Source organism: Dermacentor andersoni, chromosome 3, assembly GCF_023375885.2.
Source record: "Dermacentor andersoni chromosome 3, qqDerAnde1_hic_scaffold, whole genome shotgun sequence".
Taxonomy (NCBI): Eukaryota; Metazoa; Arthropoda; class Arachnida; order Ixodida; family Ixodidae; genus Dermacentor; species Dermacentor andersoni.
The window spans coordinates 99,603,794-99,628,850 of record NC_092816.1 but is presented as its reverse complement, the minus strand read 5'-3'; the positions used below and the strand labels follow the sequence as shown (position 1 = coordinate 99,628,850).

Below are 25,057 nucleotides of genomic sequence, written 5' to 3'. Positions count from 1 at the left end.
ACTCTCCATGCGCCTGGAATATTTAACAGCACCGTGACGGCGCTTTTGCCGATGGGGGGTAGTATTACGACATCATCGAGCGATGATCAAGGGACGAGCCACCGCGAGAACGACGAAGTGGGTCTGTGCCCTTGGCGCGGGCGAGTGTCGGCCTGACGGTCTGGCGCCAGTCTAAATACTCTGTATATAGCCTCTTTCATCTGTGTTTTCCCACACGAAACAATATATATATATATATATATATATATATATATTGTTACGTGTGGGAAAACAACTGTGTGCTTACATTTAGGGGCGCGTTAAAGAACACCGCATGATCCAAATTATTCTGGAGTCCCCACTACGGCGCGCCTTATAATCAAATTGCGGTTTTGGAACGTAAAATCCCACCATTCTATTTTAGCGCGCCCGGATTTTTACACTTCTCACAAGCACACTTTTTTCCACTTTCAAGCTCCTAATGCTTGCACATTGCACATTGGATGCAAATTTCTATACGTTCTAGGCGATTGCTCTTGTACAAGCAACCGAGAAATCGCAATGCAGGTTCAACATACCGAAGCGATGATCAGTCCCTAAAACTGCGCAATGGCACCTGACATGCGCGGCAGCAGATATAGCTAAACATGGAAGAAAAAATAGGAAGCGAGATTGTATTGTTGTGAAGCACAGCTTTATTATACAATTGTGTCCGTGGTCGAAGAGGGCACAAGTCTGATGCAGATGTGTCCATCTTCTTTTTCTTCAAACAACTTAGAGATGAATGGTTTCTGCCAGAATAAAAAAAGGAACATATTGTTAGGTAAATATAATTTTTAGGGGTACAGATAGCGCTAAGGGCTATCAATAAATTAAGAACAGCATCGCGAAAACACCTATTTTTCCTCGACAAGACACTGATATCAGTAACACAATGGAATTATAATCAATGCATTCTTAAGTTCAAGTACCATTCGAAATAAAAGAAATGTATACTCACACTTCTTCTTGCGGAGAAGGGCACCGTAGTGGACGGGAGAGCCAAGGCCGTAGCCGTAGTTCAGGCCGTAGCCGAGGAGACCGTGACCGTAGCCGTAGTGGCCAACACCGTAGCCGAGAGTGCCAACACCGTAGTTGTACACTGGGGCGGCGTGATAGCCGGCAACAACTGGGGCAGCATGAGCGACAGTGGCTACAGCTGGGGCGTGGTGAACAGCAGTGACAGCTGGGGCAGCGGCGTAGGTAGCCACGGCTGGAGCAGCAGCGTAAGTGGCGACTGGAGCGTGAGCCACGGTGGCGACAGCTGGGGCGTGGTAGGTGGTAGCAACCTTGGTCACCGCTGGAGCAGCAGCGTAGGTGGCGAAAGCTGGAGCAGCGGCATAAGTGGCAACAGCCGGGGCGGCGTGGTAGGCGGCGACCTTGGTCACGGCTGGAGCAGCAGCGTAGGTGGCGATAGCTGGAGCAGCGGCATAAGTGGCAACAGCAGGGGCGGCGTGGTAGGCGGCAACCCTGGTCACGGCGGGAGCAGCGGCATAGGTGGCGACTGGGGCGTGGGCAACGGTAGTGACAGCTGGAGCAGCGTGGGCAACGGTGTGCACAGCCGGAGCGTAGCTGGCGTAGCCGAGACCGTAGCCGGTGTATCCAAGACCACCGTAGGCGTGGCCGAGACCATAGCCGTATCCAAGACCGCCGTAGCCAAGACCGTAGCCGGTGTATCCAGCGAAAGCGCTGGTGGCAAGAGCCAAGAGGACGCAGGCACGGATCTGCAGCGTTGTTTGTTAATCTGATTAGGCTGCGCTCTTTTGTGGGAATTTTCCTATCATGTTCAAGACAAGCAATGCAACTTGCATTTTTTGACTCTCTTCAAGCAGTATATTCATACAGTTCTTCCTTTCATGTTCATTGCGATTTTCTGCTGTCGTTTAAGACAAGACTTTCTCCCATTTCTGGCATTCAAACGCGAGCAGATAAGATGTTAGTGTTTTATGAATTTTCTTTGAAGTTGTTTCTTGTGAAGGTTATCAAGGTACAACAAGAAACTCGCTAGATGTCACCAAATTGTCAAGAAATTGAAACCTTTACGGCATATTTCCCATAGCATACTACCACAACCTACTGTACGCTACAAAATAAAAGAAAGCCTTCAGATGAAAATAGGATCAGATGTTTTTACATCCTCATTATTTACCAGGTTGATGGTAAATATTGAAGGATAAGTCAGTGCCCTTACATGGGCACATGCATTCATAAATTAGAATATTCTGCGTAAAAGAAACTATACTGACAGCTCTTTTTCGCTGATTATATGATCACAAGGTTTCTTAGGCTACGGAGGGACATGGAGCACAGGCGACTTACCATGGTGACTTTGTAGCTGCTGTTGGGCCAACTGCTGAATGTGTGGGATGTGGTGCACCCTTTTATACCAAAAATTCTTCCTTGACTCTATGCCCTTAGGGGAAACTGAACAGCCAACTGTAGCAACCAAATAAAGAAATCAGAGGCTGAAGTAATTTTGTTATTCCGCATGTATCAGTAAGCGAGTAAAACCCGAAGAGGCATTGACGGTATACGCTAGCTGAACTTTAATGAAGGGCCGCGCAGTAACCTTGACGAGGACGCTAGTACGAGTATTCAGAGAAAAGCTGAAAAAAAAAGAAAAATATGATACCTGCTGCAGCGCTACCACCCCTATAGTGATGTGCCAAAAATAAGAAAAGGCAGTTGTGTGGGGAAGAGCAAGCCGGTATGGTGGGGCACGTAGTAAGTGTTGAAATGTAATAAAAATCGAGGGGGCAGAATCGCACATGTCGGAATCTATGACACGTGAAATGTTCGATAAATTCTCGACAACTAAATGCGACCCATACGATCATCTTCATTTTAGTCCTCGACACGTGCAATGTCACTCAATCTAATGTACACACAGCGTACTGTCCACGGAATGGTTCTTGAAAGCTCATAATTCAGGATTATCAGAATACTAGTTCGCAGTGCCGGCATAAAAGGTGGGCGAGTATCGTCGTTTCGTGGGATCTTTCTCTCCTGAAAATTATGCCTGAGCAGTTTGATTGTGTTGGAAAGTCGAAACACTTTCATTAAAAATGTTGATACTTCTTTGTAAACCTGACGCCAGATCATGCTCTCATTTCAAAGGAACGTGTGCAGTGCAACCGGCCACCGAGGGTCGCCAGGTTTTACAGAGAAATTCAGCAGTTATTCTGCCGGGCGTCATGCGCTCATAATTTGTTGAGGTGTCTTGTTGATTCTGGTATTTTAGTGTGTCCTAATAGCGCCTCTGTCCAGCTTGTCATTGACAGGTTATGAGACATCCCTGTAATATTCAACGAATAATATTTGCGAGACAGTCTTGATGCCAAGAAATTGTAATGTTGGCAGGTGAAACACAGCGCATAGCCTCTAGTAACGTTTTCGTTATATACTGTAGACAGTTATCAGTTGTGAATAACTCAACCACGCAAATTAAAAATATTTATTACCTCGCGGTCATCATTATAACTAAAATATTATTTATTTGCTTTTGTCCAACAAAAAGAGGTAAACAGATGGTTCTTATTTAACTTTCTGTAGGACCGGGATTAAGAAATACGGGGTTAACCACCAATGTTTGTTACGCAGTATAGTTCACTGTGAACGACAAGCGAAAGGCGTGATATCGGTATTCGCCATTTCACAGACAATGACGGCAGTATGCGAAATTTCTTCAGCGTGCGAATATCCAAAACTTGTAACAATATTCGAAATATACGCTCTTTGATTGGTATTGAATTCGAGGATTCAATGCCTGATTTTGCGTAATATTCAATTTTTCTACAGTCTTCTACGTAGCAAATTTGATGCCTGATTAATGCCTGATTTTGCGTAATATTCAATTTTTCTAGTCTTCTACGTAGCAAATTTGATGTAACTGTTTACTTGTAACCTACTACATTTTTATGCGCAAGCACTAAAGGCCCCATTGAGCGAGAATCCATCGTAGTCGGCGTGGCCGAAAGGTGGTACCAAAAATGGCCGACGGAGCACAGAGTAAAAGCACGTCAAAAGATGTTCGGATTGAGGTCATACTTCGGCTGCAGCTTCCTTCAGGTAACCTAAATAATGGCCTTTAAGAGAAATTTGGTCAATTTTCGATTTTTCCATTATCCATAAATTTCGAAAATTTGGTCATTTGCTCACTACAGTGATCTTAGTACGTGCATCATTGCACATGTCACTTTGCAGCCAGCTGGCAGACTAAAGGTGTGGTCTAGTGCACATCGTTGGGCACGTGCGGCGCAACCACTGAGGAGGAGCTGGCGTCACATGATGACTGTATAACATGAACACGTTCAAGGCGTTCTAAGGTCTACCAACGCTTTAATGCTTTCGCATTCCCACACGTAAGCAGTCTTATGTGTCGCTGCCAAATCTTTTTTTGTAGTCTTGTAGTATAAAAATTACATTATTTACTTAATAATACTCCATGTATTTCACTTACTTAATTAATAATGAACTGCACGAAATTAGTTACATTACTGATAAGACAAGCTGTAAGAGCTGATTCAATATTAGGAGCCTGACTTTGGTGGGAAGTATAGTAGAATGCCCGAGATCATGTCACCCTGCAGCCTCGCTGGTGCGCACGTTGAGCAAAGCAAACGTGGGAGCAAAATATTTTCTCCTCGTGTTAACCCCTCATCAGATATTGACCGGCGAACAGAGCCGGTACTGATGTGTTTCAATAGCGACGACCATGCACTCAGGCCGTTAATGCTGAAGGGTCGCATGCGTAAAATTCCCACAGCCTTTCGCTGGCTTAACCGGTAGCGCACTCAAGTACAAACAATGAAGCGCTATGATTCACAGAGGACGCAGAGGCTGAGTAAGGGAAATCTAGGGAACAAAATGTATTTACCCTACAGCACCACCCTATCCCCAAACGTGAACATCCAGTGAAGTTTCTTTCTTGCTGCTGATGTATCCACGACAAAAACGAGGGAACCTTACCAATCAAAGATTTGAAAAGCCATTGTTAGTACAGATAAGCAATGTAAGAAGGGCGGCATAAGACGCACTGATTGTGCCAGGCCAGCTCGTTCTGACTACGGTATCTGTGAAATGCTATAAGATGTTCTAACTAAAGTAAGGTAAAAGTATTTGACTGCCTTTCAATTGTTCCTCAAATATTTTTGTTGGGCAGTATTTGTATTTGCAATCAATTGTAGTTATGAATGACATAATTGAATTTGCGATAGGTTATTTTCTCTTCTCTAACGTGTGCAAATCTGAATACAAGAGATAACCTTCATTATAGCATTGATCGAGAGAGGAGGATGAAAGGGAAGCAGTCGTTGTGCAGGGGCGCTAGGGTCTGAAAGGTCGCCGAGAGCGTCTCAGTTCTGCTCAGCAATTTCCGGTTATGCAATGAGACTGGTTCGCTCTTAGTTTATTTACAAATTTGCTGCTTCGAGTTAGCCAAACTCAAGCATGCTACCCTCTGCATCTTTGCATTCCTTTCTGGTGCTGAAGTAGCACGCTTAACTCCTTCAAAAGAATGGAACTCTTCAGATGCATTTGATGACATGCTGCTCCCTTGTTTCATAACTGTCATTGTGAGGCTCTGAAGTGAAATTATTGAGTTTTACGTTCCAAAATCACGATGTGATTAACGTGCATCCCGTAGTGGGGAACTGCGGAATAACTTGGACATTCCGGCGGTCTTTAACCCGCACCCGGTGCACGGTACACGGGCTTTGTTGTATTTCGCCCCCATCGAAATGCGGCCGCCACGGCCACGATTTGCAACCGCGCCTTTGGGCTTAGCAGCGCCACGTCAAAACCAATACGACACCACGGCAGGTCGTTGTTAGGTTGTTCTAGATAATTCAAAGCTCTTGCTTCTCATTGTTAAGGACTTCGGTTTGCCCCGCATCTAGTGGCGAACGGCATTACATGCATGTATAGCGTCTTGTAACTAAGTTCTTTTTCTTTATAATGGAAGCTGTGCAAAAGTTGTATTTTACATTATTGAAAAGAAAGCTATAAATATTTGGTATGCGATTGCTTATTGAAAGGGCGTACCTTTCTTCAAGTATCGTGTTGAGTCGGTTTCTAAATTCCATTATTTCTACACCAATATTATTTTTTGCCGCTTGCAAACTTTGCCTCTTGATCGATATTTGTCGCTGTTTCTTTCAGTGATTGCAAGAACCAGTGAAAATGACAAAATATGAAGCTAAGTGCCTCTCAACTTGCGATGCTAGAATGATGCTTCAACGTAGCACATTTAGGGACGAGGGTGATGTGTTTTAGTATTCACGGTAATACATATAAAGCTTTTGTTTCGCAAGAATGACTACTGGGCTTTTACCTATAACCTAAATGAAGCAGGAGAATGAGCAGCATATGTTATTCCCGTTTCTGCAGCCATATCTTATGCAGGTTGTTCTAAGGTAAAGAGGCTTGTTGCCTGAGTTAAGGTAGGTCCACTTTTACTAACACACACACACACACACACACACACACACACACGCACACACACACACACGCACGCACGCACGCACGCACACACGCACACACGCGCACACGCACACGCACACACGCACACACACACGCACACACACGCACACACACACACAAACGCACACACACGCGCACACACGCACACACACGCGCACACACGCACACACACACGCACACGCACGCACGCACGCACGCACACACCCACGCACGCACGCACGCACGCACGCACAAGAACCATCCTTAGTAAGCCCGTGTTTTCCTGATTGCTAGACTGAATAGAACTTTCTCTGTCGCAAAACATACGTTGGAAATTTCCATGTGCTTTATTTGCGCGAAAAATTTAACGCCACGCTTAGTATTCCTTTAACCTGTCTTGGCGGTGTAATGGCTTAGGTGTTTCGCTCCAAAGTTCGGTTTGCACGGTATACTCTTTTCCGCATGACATTGGGATGCCATAAGCCACACCTCTGGAGTACTTAACGCAGCGTTTCTCATGCGTGGTAGGGCCACCCACTTTGTTTTCAAAATAAACTTGTGGACAAATCTTTGAAAGCATATTGGGGGCAGAAAAGCTAGCGACACACCATGACTTGTGACAAGGTGAAACATATAGTAAACCTTCCGCGCTATAAATATTTTTGAGTAACGCTTGTCATGGTGTGCATTGTCTTTCTGTTGCGGTAATTTGTCTCATCAGCAATGCAAGACCAACTGGCCCAACATTTAATTCTTCGTAAACCTAACCAACAAAACTATCACAGTGAAAGATACCAATGTGGCAAATGCGAGTTCGATGGAGACTACGCACGCCACGGAACGAAAGAGCAAACTACGAGGGCGGGTGACGAGGGAAAGTACGGGCTATTAGGAGACAAGGAGAAGGAGATGCTGGACGCGCAGGCAATATCGCTACATTTAGTTTTAAGGAGGAGTTTTTTAGCTGAGCCGACCCAGCTCTTCTCCGTCGCGAACCCAGGCACATTGCGATATCTGGCGGAAGACGCCGCAATTAAGTCAGACGGCACTCGACGGCACTCGACGGCACCAAGGCAATGGGCGACATCCATAAAGCATCCCTATCCGGCCCCATTGAGGCATTATACTCCTGTGTATTCATGTCCTTAGTTGCTGACTATTTCTACGTGTTCTCGACAAGGACAGCATTGATTCGATACCATTTTAATGTTAATCCATCTACATGTCACCTAACTGACTGTTTATTCATGGAAGTGGTTACGCGATACCAAGATTTCAGATGCGCCAACCGCGCGCCTGCTGTCGATGACAATGCCACCAATTCATTACAAGCCCACAACGCTGTTGCGAAAATAGTCGCGTATATACAAATTTCTTATTCTTTGTTTTTCGTTTTCTTTTCATTCCGAGGTAGGGGATTGACCTATATTCCTACTCGATCGGTATTCAGGTTTCTACAGTATCTTAAGCTTACTACGAAACAGGGTAGTATTTGGTTAAAAGCTGCGTCAGGGCCCCTAAGCAGGGCCCAGTTACACTTACATAAAAGCAGGCAGAAAGTGTGGAACAATCTTACAAATTAATCTCAGAAACGACACGAGCATGAAATTAAAGAACAAACACGAAGTCCTAGCAAGACATGACTTGCGAGCTATTTAACAACCGTAGCTACGTAAAGGCCATCACTGAAATCATTTCATACATGAAATGAAGATAAATTCACTGCAGGGGTTGTAGCTATGTTAATTCAGGATTTGTGGGAACTTCTGAGCAGTCTATGAATTAGGTTAGAATTCATCTTGCTTACTGATTAGATATAATTAGGCAAAACAAAACAATACCACACGCTTCCTGATGTGGCTCCTGAAACATAAGAGCTCGCTTTGGCCACTCATAAACTTACGGAGCTTCTCATTCTCTAAGGAATCGATACCACTATTTGTTGGAAGGCTTTGCTAGGATTCATAGAGTGCTCCTACACTCGAGGAGAACTTTTTGTGGCTATGAGGGAGAAGCTACGGGCGCGTGCCTGCTGTACATGTGTTAAAGCGCAAAGTAGTCCGGTAGCGTTTGACAGTTCTTTTGGTGGCTCGGAAGAGACGCGGAATCGACGCAGCTTCCACTTACGACGGTTTCGCGTTTCTCCAGAAGCGGAAAGGAAAAGCCGCAAAATAAGGGTCACCTTTACACTCAGTGGTGTGCTTTGTCTTATTTCACTGTTGCTGATAAAGTGCTTTATGTTTTGCTAATGTAGAGTAAAACGCGGGACACTTTTACGAAACGTTCTTACTTGTGCGCGCTTTGCCTCCGTAGGTTTTCCTTCTTATACCCCTGTAAAGCGGGCAAGTTAAGTGCACTTACGGGGAGTGCACTTCGGGACCTTGAGTCACACTTTAGGCAACGCGCTTCTTAACGGGAAAACAGAGTGCACTCGCAGTAAAAAAAAAAATGGCGACGGTCTAAGAGCGCGTTTTTTAAATATGTAAATTAACAAGAGAAAGCTGCTAAAAAGCGATTGTTTTAAGTAGAATTATAAATAAAACAAACTTCATCTATTTGTCTCAACAAAATACGACGATGTCTTTATTATAAGTGTGTTGCAAGTCAATGCTGGCCAAGACGAATGCCTAGCCAATCCAAAACAACATGGCGGCGTTCGGCGAGGCGGCAGTTGATCCTGCTAGAACAGAATATGAGCGAGTTCTAGGCTATTATCTGTGCGCGAGAGCCCGGCGTCAACGGCAAGAACAACAACTAGACGATGACTTTGAAGACGCAGAAGCAACTTTCAGGTACTTGGAGCATCAGCTCATGGCGAACAATTTCGCCATCCTGACTGTCCTGGCAGAGTATTATCCTTCCACCCATCGGGAACGGAAGCGCTATGTGAGGAGTGACACATGGTTTGAGGACACTTTACCCAACCTAAGCGAATTTCATTTCAGACAAGCGCTACGTGTGTCTCTCTCCACCTTTCGGTACATAGTGGAATCGTGCCGCCCGGTCCTTGAGCGGCAAACCACCAACATGATGACGCCGATCTCTGTGCAAAAACGTGTCGCAGTGGGGCTATACCCCTTGTGCTCTAGCGCCGAGGACAGAACGATTGCCCACCTCTTTGGAATAGGTCGCTCCACTGTGAATGTTCTACATCAAGAATTCTTTGTCGCCGTGGTGGACCTGCTTGAAGGGGAATGGTTACAAATGATACATCCCAACAAAATGAGTGCCCACATGCGTGAATTCTACGCCTTCACAGGCTTTCCGCAAGCCATCGGTGCCTTGGATGGCTGCCACTTTCCTGTCTCGCCGCCGAAAGAGCATGCCACGGACTATTATAACTACAAAGGCTGGTAGGTCCCTTCGCCTCTGGCAGACTAAATTTTGCAATTAGCGCGACATCATTATGACGTAGAAATGAATGGCAGTTTTCTTCACAGTTAAGGGTTCATGCGGGATTCTATAGGGGATGATATATACCTATCGGGCATTGTATATGTAAAGATGCAAAAGTTGCCTACTACCTAGCAGCATGCATGCTTAATAGTATGAACGTGTTTATGATGGAATATTAAGAGCCATGGCAGATGACGTGTGTGTAACTCAATACTGCACATGTATCTGCACCGTTTCTGACAGATATACAATTTGCATAATTTGTAACACTATGTGCCTCCTGTTGTATATGTGCATTTATATGTGCCAGTTTAAAATGTTCCCTGTTGAATGCTTTCAGTATAAATATTGCTCGCAGGAGTCATCCTAATAATATTCTGTTTTACTTTATGCAGCAAATTACAGTCAACACACTTGTCTGCAGTGCTGAAGCAGTGAGCTTCAGTTCAGAGAAATTTAACTGCTAGCTTGGCTACAGTACAATCACTGGAGTGCAAGTCACATGGCAGTTTGTATGCCTGTGCACCTTCAATGCTGATTGCCTGCTTAAAAATTGCAATTCCTGAAGGCAACAGGGAGTCATTTCAGTGCTCTAGACAACTGTGGTGAAGACTACTTCCATGCGTATCTTCATAGCAATTGCTGATGAACCCACATTTGCTTTCCCACACAGGTACAGCATCATACTCCTGGCAGTAGTGGATCACAAATACCATTTTCGGTATATAAACGTTGGAAGTCCCGGAAGGTGTCATGATGCCAGTGTTTATGGCCGATCGAAGCTGCATACGCTAATCGAGAATGGGACCTTCAGCTCTCCCATGGCAATGATAGAAGGCACCAGTGTTCCACCGATTCTTTTGTGTGATCAGGCATTTCCCTTGTCACCGAACCTGCAAAAGCCATTTCCAAATGCTCAGCCTGGAAGCCGTGAAGCAGTGTTCAACTACAATCTTTCAAAGACTTGGAGGATTGTCGAGAATGGTTTCGGGAGGCTAAAGGCACGCTTTCGCTTTGTGATGAAGAGGATGGATTGCCGGCTGAACAAGGCCAAACTGGCTATTCGAGCTGCTTGTGTACTTCACAAAATCTGTGAGGCAATGAAAGACAGTGTAGAGCCCCAGTGGGAAAGTGAGGCACGTGCATTGGACTTGTATGCACAGCCATCACGCAACACAGGAGAGTGCAGTGGGGGAGGGCAAGAGGTAAGGCACGCCCTAGCAAGTTATTTTTGGAAAGAGGCCCAGCACGCGCCATGACTGAGTGCAATAGGAACCAAGCTGAAGCGAAGCAGGCATTTGTGACTGTGTCACTATGTTTTTTTTAAAGACAACTACTACATCTTGCTGTTCGACTAATGTGGCAGTTTTGGTGTGACATGACTTGAAAAATAAAGCCCAACCCAAGGCACAGACAGAGGACAGTAAAAAAGGATACGAGGATGTCAACGAGAGCAGAGCTCCGTCTTTACCTGGAAAACGAACTGTAGCGCAACAGAATGGCAACTCGCAGTGAGAGCGCTCGTGCAGCGTGTCTGCATTCTATTGTCTTGTTCTCCGCTGGGCTAGTTTGCTTTTCAGACCATCAACCAACAAGCTTCAAAAGCCATGTTGCCATTATCTGGCTAAAAAATATTTAAAATGTACATTTGAGTTGTCACGCCAATAAAAAAAGGACTGCAAGGGCACACACCATGCTTGGCATCAATTATTTATTCATACATTTTTTGCATTATTTCTAGTAGCTTGTCTTCCCGAGCTTCGCTCCGCTTCAGGATCTCGAGCCGCCCCCTTTGTATTGCCACAGTCTCGGTTCTGTGGCGCTCTAGTGAGCAGCGCAGTTGACGCTGCTCCTCCAACAATTCTGAAAGCAGTCTTGTGGGAGGAGCCAGCCTTTTTTTCTTTGCAGCTGTTGCTGTAGGGGCCGCAGGTTCCTCTTCAGTGCCAGAATCCAGTGGTGAGGCTTCCACCTCGTGACACTCTGAGCTTCGCTCAGAAAGTGAGTCAGTAGGTGTGTCTGGGGGCTGGCCCACTCCACCGCGCACCATGCCATTGAACAGCTGAAGAAAAAATAAAAACATTGTTGTGTGCAAAAAAAAAATGCAAGCATAAACAAACATCTGCAAACAAAATATGTGCTCATGGAGTGATGGCTTCTGCTATTCTGCTGACAATAAATGTAGCATTTCTCATTTTACTCAGTGTTCCTAGTTCATCCATATTTATAATGTTTTCAAACATGCATAAGAGCATGAACCAACTTGCCAAACCCTGAATTTTGAGCCAACAAAATATATGTTGCACTGAATGTGAATGCGACAGCCAGTGCATCGTACTATACCAACTCGACTGGCTGACACCTGCACCAGTTACTACCGAACGATGTTACGGTGAATACCTCCTCTGGAGAGGTGCCATCAATGGCACTACATCCACTTTCCTCCATGAGGGTGGAATCATTGGCTGGCAGCGATCCAAGGAACCGGTGGATGTCCCAGTAAAACTTCCATTGGATTCCGCCAGACCCGGTCTTCGTTCCTGTCCTGGTCAGTAGCCTGAAATAGAATTTTTCAAAATGACGCCATAGTTTGCTGCAATGCACAAACGCAATACTTTCTTTGTAGTTAGGGGAAATGAAGCAGACCGAAAATGTTAATTCTGTGGCGTAACTGCTGCGACAACAAGCAATTTTTGACTCGCCGCTTTGGCTTTCGGCTGCTGAGCCACAATCGAATCCCGTCAGTTACTCCTGCTTTTATATGGCGAACTGCAAAAACGTGCGAGCGCTGTACAACGCCATTGAACGTTAGGGAACCCCAGGTGGTCAAAATTAATCCGGGAATGTTCACAATGCCTTCTTTAGTGGCCCACGTGCAGCTTTGGGACAAACACAAATGCCAACAAAAGAGTCCGACATAACAAGAGACGACGAATACATGAAATAATTCAGCTGCCTCAAGTAAAACAGATGTACAATGACGCTGTTAAGTAGAATATAAATCAGCTTTTACCTGTATTTGTTGCTCATGTTCTGGATCTCTTTCTTTACTTCCTTCGTGCTTTTCACGATTCCCACTGCACGGAGCAGTTCAGAGATGGCCATATACACCTTCAGATTTCTTTTGGCACCGCGCAGATCTGGCAACACATCTTCCCATATATTAATCAGCGCACGCGTCTCCTCGTCTGTCCAAGTCGTGCGCTCTTTGCTTTGGCAGCTCTCCTCATTTTGAGCTGCCATATTCGACGCAATTAACGCACAATTTCAAGGGACAGGCGACGGCGAGCTTCCATGAGCAGTCACGCAAAGCGGCGCAAAGACGGCGAGTTCGCTTTGTAGCTGCACAGCAAAATACCACGCACACGGCTCAAAGGACGACCGGCGTGGTCCGCACGCTTTCACACCTACATAAACACGAACTGAATGAACATGGCGGCGCCGCAGTGCCGCATCATTCGGGCGTCGTTAGTTGCGTACATGATAAATTCGTTGCTTTATTGTGCGGTTTCGTTTCTCGCTAAACACAAATTATATTGTTAAAAGCTGTTTAATAACTGAAATGAACATCTGTGTCCTTTTTCTATGCATTACATTTTGCGTCGTTGAAAGCGTTGGCGGCGAGGCTAGGCACTCCTTCAAACGGTTGGCGGCGAAGCTACGCACTCGGCCAGTAAAGTGCATTCCGTGAACGTAATCCGACTTGAGTGGACTCATCTGAGAGTACACTCCGCTGCGACGTTAAGATTTGGGAAAGTGCACTTAAAAACCGAGTGCACTCGCCGTAAGTGCACTTAACTTGCCCGCTTGACAGGGGTATTAGCCACAGAAAGCTGTTCGCGTGTATAGGAAGGAATGATCAAAAGTGTCTGTAAATGCGCATACTGAAAGACGCTACAAAAGCAATACTGAATTTCGAAGAGGAAATATCACCACACGCCCGTCTCCATCAGAGAGGACCGTATAACAAGCGCCGTGCATGAAACTGGCTGTCGCCCCTTTTTTCCCCTTTATCTTGCTATCCGATCAGATGACTCTGCCGAGAACGACAAACGTCGCGAAACTTCGAGCCGCTGGAGCTCTATGCGAACAATTTGCGGGTAACGTTTTCTGGGCACCGGAGGTGTTCCCTTTTGTTGTCTGAAATCTGCAATCATTTATGCTTCTCAAGTAAGCTAACTCGCTGTTCTTTTCAGCGCTTTCGATCAAGATACTGTGCCCTCACGAAATAAGGTGCGTCTTGGGACTGTTCCGACTGCAGTTGTTGAAGGATAGCGTGAGGCGTTACACTGCGTTCGCTTAAAAAGGAAAAAAAAGAACATCACAGAATAAATTTTGCCTCACTCACAAGTATACTACAAGCTTCAGCCATCTGGTAAAAAAAAACTTGAAAAGCACGAATGTGGCAAACAGTGAATAAAGAAATCAGAAAGTGGCAACTTTCCGAAACAGAAAGAACTGTGTTCCTTGTGTGTTCCTCTAGGAACAAGCAGCGAAAAAAAAAAACTAATTCAAATTTTATTGTTCCCACCTGCATCATCACGGGTTAGGGCTGAATGCCGCCGGATCCACAGCATAGTTTTTCACTATACATCTACTTTGTCAGTAATACTGCGTCTTGCTTATTTAATAAAATCAATAAAATTTACCAGGGGCTGAAACGCTTGTTTACGGACGTTGAAATAAGGCAATATTGTAGTTGTGAGCCTAAAGTACCGGCTATACTGTTGCAGGGCACTTTACGTGATTTAATATAAACGCGTGTTAATCGTTTAAAAAAACCTATTCCATGCGTCACACGTCTTTCCAAAACAGAGGCAGCAGCGATGGATAAGTTCAAAGAACAACGGTTGCAGAATAGTTTACAAAGCGGCCTCCTCTATGGATAAGGAGCGCATAAAGATAGATTTTGCATTTGACGTAAGAAGTTGGTATACTGATTCCCCCATGCACCGTCGCATATGCACTAAGAAACCTTCCCGTGAAAACCCACTTTTATTCAGATTAGCATTCTTTCAGAACACAACGTGCTCTTTCAAGGGTCCGGCCATCTATAGGCCGTATAACGTAAATCTATATCAGTCAGACTTCATTAAATCTCCTGTAGCCAAAGTTACCTAAGTATCTGGAGGTGACCCTGAGCGCCTTTTGAAAAGTCCTATCAACCACTCTCCTGGTTTACACGAGGACACTACAGTTTAATTTGAAATCAAATAGCATTTCCAACTTCGAAATGTTTTTCTAATGTAAGTTGCTGGCAAGAGGGCGAGATGTCACACAAGTGGGGAGGGCATTGCTGGGCTTGAGCTAACGCAGTGGAAATAGATAACCGGATTAGGAAGGAGGCGCCGGGTTCTGCGATTTGTTCACTTCACCGTGCTTAGCTTGGCGTTGCTGGTCGAAATTGCGGTGGCGTGCAATGTACTTATTTTGGTGTGTTAAGTTAGCTGAATTCTTGGTCAATGTCTTCTCAGACAAAGAATTATGAGAAAGCAGCTTTCGTGAGCGACCTTTCGTTAACAGACATGTAGCGGTTAGATATCGCAGTGTCTGGCTTCTTGGTTGCTAAAGCTGGTGACTATACGCGTGAACTTTTCGAAGGTAAGCAGCACAAAAGAAAAAAGAATAACGTTGCCATAGTAGGTAAAAATAAAAAAAAATATAGTCTGATGTATGAATTTATGATTAGATCCACGTTATTTACGAGACCCCTCTTCTTACGTGTCACTGGACGAAAATAAAAAAAAAAAACTTTCGGGTCTTGTGTGATAATGCCAAAATATATAAGGATGAGGCCTGCCATAGTTGGCGACTCAGGATTGTTTTTACCACCTGCTGCTCTTTGCGGTGCACCTAATGCACGTTACGTGATGGTATGTGCATTCTTCCCCCTTATGAGGAATGCGGCCGCCGCGGCCGGATTGAAACCGTGACCTCGACATGCGCAGTGCAACGCCATGACCACGAGGCTACCGCTGGGACCGCATAACTAGATATGCCATCAGCAAGGCACATCGGTGATTTATGAAATGTCTACAGGAACGGCACTGCACGCGACAGGCATTTCAAGAAAGTGAAATTCCTAACTATCGTTATACATCGTTATTGACATGGAATTGTTGCGGGAAAACAAATGACTCCTGCGTTTATCAAACGTAAATATTAGCCAGATATCTGCCTGGCTGGGCTCAACTGAATTAAAGAGAAGGAAAGCTCGAACAAAAATTTATCTTAGAATCGCCGACGTTAAGAAGCCCGTCCGGCTCCTTCTTCAGGGGTGAGATCGCGTTAGGCGTAACATGCTTAAACGCGTTTCTGGCGCTTTGACAGGCGCGCTGACACTTTTCCTATACCTAGAGTGTAAACGGTGGCAAGTGTTCGTTACGTATGATTGATGACATCAGGTGTCTTCTGTATGTGCCACAGTGCAGTGCTGTGGCAGAACACTGCCAGCTTTTTGATCAACGGTTTAGCCCCAACGGTGCTGTCGTCTTGGAGAGACAAAAACCGCCGGTGTCGGCTCCTTCTGAAATCCCGGCACATCCAGATGATGCCGGGTAATGCTATTTATACCGTTTACGATCAAGGTGTATGAAAAGTGTCTGCGTGCATATCAAAACGCAAAACAAAAAGAAAGTCGAAGTTTCGTCTGAAAGGCGAAGCGTGGATTGCGATAGCAAATTAGTAGACAGCTATACGAAGTAAGGATAGTAGTTTGATCGGTGGTATATACATGTAAACATTCGCCTACTAACTAAATTAACAAGCATGGTGTTACGCGCGTACAAGCAAACATGAACACATCTCACTCGATGACTAGGGCAATTCTTTGTCAGAACACTGTAGTGAGGAAGCGCGGCAGCAGCAGCGAGCGAATTGACCTTCGTGCTGCCTGTCGCGTCAGCGCGAACTGAGTAAGCGTCGATGACACAGGGCACACAAAGCCTTGAGCCCACAGCGCACCCACACTCTTAAAACAAATACAACCTTTGGTACTTATCTTGTCCCACAACAATAATCGTCATCTGTCTTGCCCGCGTTTCATTTCATTAACGCTGCGAGCCCGGTACTAAGCAGTCACGAACTGCTTGCGCGTTATCAGTGTGATACAGCATTCTCGACAGGAAAGTAGGGAGCGCCGAGTTAAAAAAAAATTGAAGTAAGGCAGATGACGATTATTGTTGTGGGAAAAATATACACCCCTAAGGGTGCAACCGTTCTAAGAGAGTATGCTGTATTTATCGCAGTTCACTTTCACGATAGGGCACACGTAGCCGCGCCATACGCAGTGGCCGCCGAAGTAGAACCTGGCCCCCCTCCTTCCACTCCGCCCTGGGGCCAAACGCGCGATGGAAGACGGCACGCTACCTACCCGCTTTCATCCCTTGCGCGCACTATATTGAACCACCATCATCGCGTCACTCTCGCACGCATAGCATACGGCGCGCATCGACGATCTTATTGCCATTGGACTATATACGGAGCATCACGGCGATGGCCACGGTATAAATCCACCTGGAGTGTCCACATAGTTGCTATCGTAATAAAACGCATAAGAGCACTGGTATGGCTCACGCCATCTCACCCCAGAAGAAAGAGCCGGTCGGTCTCAGGAGCGTCCAAATTTTAAAGTAAAATTTGGTTGAACTTTTCTTCCTCTTGAATTGACTTGGATTTATACAATAATATAGCGTTGAGACTCAGCCTGTTGCTACTCGGCATATATTATTGAGTTCATCAATATTGATTATTAGAAGGCCATATTAGCAAGTTGTCGATATGATTCACAAAAAGCTGGCGGAATGAAGACATGCATTGATAACAAGACCTCCTTATAGTAAATGACAAATCAGGCAAGTAATATTTGGCAAAAGAACTCACCTAAACTCGACGCTTTCTTAATAAACACTGACGTTTATGTCCACGTGGTATTGTAGTTATTAAGAACCTTGAGAATCCACTAGGAAAGTTCAGCAAAGCATACCTTACTGATGATCTATAAAATGTATGTTCGGCCCATATTAGAATTCGGCTGCGTGATATTTTCCAGTGGCCCCGCCTACAAAATTAAACCTCTCATACTTGTAGAAAGAGAAGCTCTACGGTCATGCCTTGGGCTACCTAGATTTGTTGCCAAAGCTGTTTTATATCAGGAAGCTCATATACCCACTCTAGATTGCAGATTCCGCATACTTACGGTTCAGACATATTTAAATATTTATGACTATTTAAAAAGATGAACACAATATGCTTTTATCACTGAACCTGCTGAGTTTTTCCAAGTATCGTGGTCGATATTCCACAGTCCTCAGATAGTATTCGTACAAACACAGTTACAAAAATTGGACGTTTCCATACGCCAAGTTTACCATTCAAATGATGCTTTCACAGACCTCAAAAGTGAGTTCGAGGACATATTTCCTAATCGTGCTAAACTATTACCAAGGCGAGATTTAATTAATATCTTACACGGCCACCTACACCAGCTAACCACTGACAGCGTAATACCTACTGACGCTTCTCTTTGCAAGGAGAAGGCAGGAATGGTGATCTTCTCTGAATCTCTTCAATGGTCCTACCGCCTTCGCCTTCCCGACTTCACACATATATTTCAGGCAGAATTATTGGCGATTATATTAGCATTACGAAAACTTCCCCAAAAAGACCCATTAGCTGTTATCGTGACCGACTCGCCATCTCTATGCACAGCACTGACTGCATCTTTGAATTCAGCAATTCAAAGAACATTTCGTTCGATGGTACCTCCGTACTTACGAAAAGTATGTTTGCTTTGGGTATCGGGACATCATGGGTTGCACTTGAATGAAATGGCCGATTCACTTGCACGAGCATCCATGAACGGCCCTATTATATCTGTTTTGCCGACATCAGCTTCTGTCACCGCGGCTACGTACAGAAATTTCGCTAGATCTCAAAATTCTGCAATATCCATGCTAACACCGTGTTCTGAATTCCACCATCTTGGCTTCCCATGGAATATTAATTGGTGTCCTTCAGGGCAATTGGAAGTATCTTTTACAAAATTGAGATGTCGTATACCTCCTCTAAATTTTTACTTACACCAGGTCTGGTTTCGCTATGTACCCTCTATCTTCATTTTGCAGTGCACCTGAAACTATCGAACATTACTTTCTCTCATGCTGCCGCTTTCTAAGACAAAGAAAAATATTAGAATACTCATTTACTAAACTTGGCCTATCGCTAACCTCGCCAAGCATTCTTTCTTTTGGGGCGACCTCACTGGGATCCAGCCACAGGGATGCTTTTCTTGCAGTTTACAATTTTATTAGAGAGACAAAAAGAGTACCTTGCTGATTTTCTACAATTATCCATAGTTTCTATTCTTTCATTTCTTTACGTCAAATTATTTTATCAAAATTCTTAATAATATTTTCATTGCAAGTCTAAATAACAGTTCTATCGTCCCACGCTCCACTTTTCAAATCTAGTTTTTCAATGCTTCTAACCTTACGGAAAACCGCCTGCTTCTTGGCCAATCCCCCATAGTGGGTACGTGCCACTGTCTGGGACTCAAGACAAGACAAGACACTTGGCGCAAGGTTCGGGCAGCCAGTCTCTTCATTATTCTACCGAGTGAGAGACCCACCACCAGGCCCCAGAACGGTGATGATGAGTATGTACAGGTGAGAATATGAAGCATATAAATGATGCTCACAAGATATATATATATATATGTGTATGTATATATATATATATATATATATATATATATATACGTGTGAAGGGGGGGTCTGCCGGAATCCGATAGTTAACAGGCACTTGTAGGTTGAGGACGCACATATAAAAAAACAGAACGATGCTTTATTTCCTACGATTCGGACACATGAAATGGTAAGGCCTTGTGCTTAATTGCGAACATGAAATAATGGGCCCCTTTACTCGCTTATGCACTACCAAGACACATTGCTACTGTAAGGAGCTTGCACTCGCGACAAATCAACAGTACACGTCAAAAAAAAAAAATTGCGTGACGGGATGGTTGTAACACGTTCGCAGGGCAACACTATGTACAGAAAGAAAGGGTTTACTGGAAAGACGGCACGTAGTAAAAGATATAAATAAAAGAAATGGAAAAAATTCACGAAGAGATGGTCGTAACAAATTCTTATGGCAACATTATATAGAATAAAAACATGGTTTTCAGAAAAGAGGAGATATGCTTGAAAAAAAAAGGAAGAAACAACCATGAAAGAAGAAAATTATTGCTGTTAGGTGACTGCGCCCGTCATGAATCATCGGTACACATCTGAAACGTGGTAAAAATACGGCATGGTTGTAACAGCAGGTGCGCACAACAAGAAATGTCGCAAAGGCAGGGTTTACGAAAGAGCACTGCAAAAAATGTTTATATACAAGTTTTGACAAAGGTGTGACAAAACTAATTCATGAGTATCACTAATCCTAGGTTAAATACAATGAAATGACACATCAGCTAGCTGAAATTTGTTCGGGGTGAATCGCGCGCGTGTGTGTCGGGTGTGCGAGCAGCTATTGTGGCGACGTGGCATAAACGATGGGATGACAAATGAGCTCTTTAGTCGGAAGGCAACCAGTGTGCGATTCTCTATTGTGACGGTGAAGAAAAAATGTTTTCCCCTTTTTCCAAACATGAATGAGTGGCATCGCCCGGCGGGAGAACCTGAACTAAACGCATGGTGGGGGCCATGTTACCTTCACCTTAATTCCAAAAGCTACGGCACCAAATTTATGGATTAGAAGTTATTCACGAACCTCCCTTTTGTGGTGCGATTTGAAACCAGATTCAAGCATGGTGGCGGTTAGCTTGTCAACAGAGTAGCGGTGAATAGTGGCAGGTTTGGATAGCGGAAGATTACGGCATGTGATCTATGATGTTAAAACTCAATCTAAAGACTGTTTACGTTTTTCCAGCGTACCGTAGCTTGCACACTGAGCATTCTAGCATACAGATAACAGTCGAAGTTGCTTTATACCTTAAGGCTAAAATTTGATGCGGTGATCATGACACTTGGCGAAGTCGTCATGTGAGCGTAAACATTGCACGGTGACTCGTTGAGGGATTACATCCTATGTAATAGGTCATCTTTTAGAAGACGTCAGTGTATCGCGTAAATATTTGGAATGTCGGTAAAGTGCATGTGCTGGCTCAGGAAACACGTCTCTGAGGCAATTACTCTGTATGAGTGTCTTATGACATTCTTTAAGGCTGTCATTACCGTTTAGAATTGGTGCATTGTGGGTTAAAACTAAATTATTATGCCTTCGTTGCTCAACCCGCTTATCCACTCTGACTAGCGTACTGCACCCTACTGGATCAGCTGGTTTAATCGCGTCATTTACAATTAGGAACAGGTACTTCTGCATTATCAGGGTATCGCGAAGTCTATCGCAGTAGTTTATAATACCGGAATGTTGTGAACAAGTGCCGTGATGAACAAGAACAAACGAAGTGCTTGACTACAGGGTATGCTGGTTTTGCAGTGCTTAACATGGCTTCTTTGAAATCGAAGGTACCGGTGAGCGTCAGTGAGTTTCCTATAATGCGTAGTAGTTAGTCTGTTACCACAGAGGGATACCGTGACGTTATGCAAACAGATAGATGAGCATGAGCATGAGTATGAGTGCCAGAGTGGGGTTCTTGTGCTGCTCTTCGGCCCTGAGCAGCCGCGGATACATGGCGGTTGGGCCCGTCTCCCAAGTATTGCCGTAGTATACATCGCCCAAGTTGTCTGCTGCTGACGCCGCTCCTGTCGACGCTGCTGCTGCGGCAGCTTCGTCCACTGTTTTCGAGGTCTTGGTGCGGACTCGCTATGGATGGCGATGTACGCCGAGAAGGAGCTCAAATCGGAGTCGAGTGACTGATGCCATTGAGGAATTGACTTTCTGCCGCCCTTGCTGAACCATTGGTTCTCGGCCGCGTTCTTCAACGACGACGAGCCGCAGCTCACGCTCGGGGATGTAGGGGCCGCACAGGCATAAGCAGCTGGCCGAAAGCAGCAATCAGAGCTGCACTCCATTAAGGCCAGGACAATTGCCTGGCGCCTTTGAAGTTGTCCCACGCCTTGGCGGCACCACAAAGTCGTTTCGCTACAACCAGCCATTTTTTTTGGTCTGGCCAAACACGACAATCTACCAAGGCATTGATATTGACAACTCCAAAGATGCCGTCATCTTGAACTCCGCGAAACGCCTATAGTTCCACGAAAGCCGGCTGCTGGAAGCCGCAACGCCTCATCTCCGCTAGACTACCAGTCATGCTGCTCGAGGACCTAGGGGCGGTGTCCACTGACAGTCCGGTCGTAGTAGTAGTCACGGTAGCAGGTTCTATCACACGAGGAGCATTGATGGGATACCTTACTGGCTTTGAGGTTGAAGTAATGCCTGTAAAGAGATCCTAGCCAAAGGAAGCGCGCCCGAGATACCCAGGCAGTACGCAACCGGGGAGAGATGCGAATGAGCTCGTCATAAACTACAGCTTTTGTGTCAACTTCACGACGGCTTCGACGAGATCACGGGTAGAGACCTGCCCTAGAATACCGAGGAGACGTGGATGCCGTCCCGGGACGGTGAGGTGGGTGCTTGCGACGATGGTTGGGAGGCCTGCTCCACAACCGAGGCAGCATGTACGGCGTTCGTGGACAGGAGGGACCCGGCACGTCGAAGAACCACGAGGACACATTTAAGGCTGGAACGCCTTAGGGAACGTTCGTTGGAGGCGGATATTTCTACACCGGATTAAGATCCGTTGACTTCGTGGTTGTATTGCAATGAAGAGAACAGAGATAGCATCCGTTCCTTGTGCAGGCCTGTCTATTGTCTGCCTCGTCGTCCTCTCCTTGCGCTCGCTTTTCGAGCGCCCTAGGACAAGTGCACTTCGTCTTCGCAGTATTTATATATATATATATTACATATTTACATACACATTTAATTTTTTTCACAACAGGTTTCAAATAACGTCTGTCTATCGCATCTCATTTTCCTCTAAAACCTCGTCAATCCGGCCCTGGCATTGTTGCACACACATTCAACACAGGTGTTGAAATGAATGGGATGCGAAGCTTTGCTTATTGCTCATGCCTATTTGATGTAATGAGAAAACTGGTTTGGTTTCGTTTCTATTAAAGACTTTTATGTAGGCACCGTTGAGGGGCATGTTGATTCTGGAGCATTCACCATAAACGAGCACACACACATAATTTCAAACGCCTTGTGTGTTTACTTTTATATCTTATATTGCGTGTTCGCTTTTCGCTTTTCTCTACCGACAAGCTTTTGTCGAGCCTTCAATTTCACCCACTGGCAAATAGTCAGTGGCTGCATCAAAGGAAATCAAGTAAAAAGTAGAATATTGTATCCGTTATTGCCATAACAATAACACATCGGTGTAGTTTAGAAAAGTGGTTGATCCGACATTATAGACAGAGGCTTTGTCTAGGAAATTATTTTTTCTGACCCAGAGCAGTCCAGGGAATGCTTGGTCAGCATACAACACTTATTAAAACCAATTTGCTTGTACTTTCAATGGGCACTTCGAAGCAATTATTGACGCCCGCCATATCAAGTTGGCAGTAAATAGCCAGATATTGACAAATTGCAACGGGGGGGGGGGGGGGGGGCATAACCGAAGAAGTTATCACTTTCAAAGAAATCGGCAACAAACGGGATACCTCTGAGACAGCTCCATCTCAACAAGAAAGCAATGGCGCCTAGTAAACGCTCAACATATTGACGTAAACGTCAGTCTCTAAACCACCACCTTGAAGGCTTATGTTTCAGTTCATATAGCGAAACATGCAATGACAGAATGGCAGGCTAAATGGTATCGTTGTGATGAACAACTTTATTTTTCCATCAAGGAGACGCTTCGAACTTGTCTTCTTCTTCAAGTATGTTACCGTTGAACAGTTTCTGTAAAAAAAAAAAGTAATGATATTGTCAGTCCAGAGTTATAACAACAATCACACCATCATAAAAAGCCTTTAGCGTCCTATTCTGCATATTTTCTTCAGTGAAACGAACACAATATAGCTGTGCCTAAAAATAAGAACAAGTACATTCCTTCTTTCAGCAGAGCCGATCCAGCTTTTTAGTCATTAAAAGAGGCTGTCATTACTAACACAATGAAATTGGTAAAGCGTTTTACACTAATCTACCAGTTGCGTAAGCGAAATGTATACTCACACTTCTTCTTGCGGAGAAGGGCACCGTAGTGGAAGGGAGAGCCAAGGCCGTAGCCGTAGTTGAGGCCGTATCCGAGGAGACCATGACCGTAACCGTAGTGGCCAGCCCCGTAGCCGAGAGTACCAACACCGTAGTTGTACACAGGGGCGGCGTGGTAGCCGGCAACAACTGGAGCGGCATGGGCGACAGTGGCCACTGCCGGGGCGTGGTGGACGGCAGTGACAGCTGGGGCAGCGGCGTAGGTAGCCACGGCTGGAGCAGCAGCGTAAGCGGCGACTGGAGCGTGAGCCACGGTGGTGACAGCTGGTGCGTGGTAGGTGGTAGCAACCTTGGTCACGGCTGGAGCAGCAGCGTAGGTGGCGACAGCTGGAGCAGTGGCATAAGTGGCAACAGCCGGGGCGGCGTGGTAGGCGGCAACTCTGGTAACGGCTGGAGCAGCGGCATAGGTGGCGACTGGAGCGTGGGCAACGGTAGTGACAGCTGGAGCAGCGTGGGCGACGGTGTGCACAGCTGGAGCATAGCCGGCGTAGCCCAGACCGTAGCCGTATCCAAGACCACCGTACGCGTGGCCGAGACCATAGCCGTATCCATGACCGCCGTATCCAAGACCAGCGTATCCGAGACCGGCGTAACCGAGACCGTAGCCGGTATATCCAGCGAAAGCGCTGGTGGCAAGAGCCAAGAGGACGCAGGCACGGATCTGCGGTGTTGCGGGTATATATCTGATCAAGCAGCGCTCCCTTGTGAGCTTTTTCTTATGACTCTGGAGATACGTAAATGCAGCTTAAGCTATTTTGGCGTTCTTCAGTGATTGTTACAAGAAGATGTATTTATACCATATCCAGTGATATTTCCTAATTATCCTTTCACAGACACTTTCATGAAGTGCTACTGCAGATAATATAGTGGTTATTGATCTATTACTACTGAAGTTACTATTACCGTGAAAATTATCTAGATGGCGTAATAGTTCTGCTGAAATTCG

At 45.3% G+C, this 25,057-nt stretch overlaps 2 protein-coding genes across 2 annotated transcripts in view; both read right to left on the bottom strand.

Moving 5' to 3' along the window:
- LOC129387033 (uncharacterized) overlaps positions 1–25,057 on the bottom strand; it is a 96,302-nt gene that overhangs the window by 10,786 nt on the left and 60,459 nt on the right. The window contains exons 7-8 of the mRNA XM_072286866.1: positions 24,073–24,855; positions 21,607–21,874 (exon numbers count right to left, since the gene is read on the bottom strand). Of these exons, the coding sequence (XP_072142967.1) occupies positions 21,607–21,874; positions 24,073–24,855 (1,051 nt within the window). The remainder of the gene's footprint in view (positions 1–21,606; positions 21,875–24,072; positions 24,856–25,057) is intronic.
- On the bottom strand, positions 652–2,928 carry LOC129387354 (uncharacterized). Its single transcript, XM_055076284.2, has 3 exons — positions 2,338–2,928; positions 980–1,742; positions 652–770 (listed from the first exon to the last, which is right to left on the bottom strand). Coding segments are annotated over exons 1-3 (768 nt in total). The 5' UTR covers positions 2,341–2,928; the 3' UTR covers positions 652–768.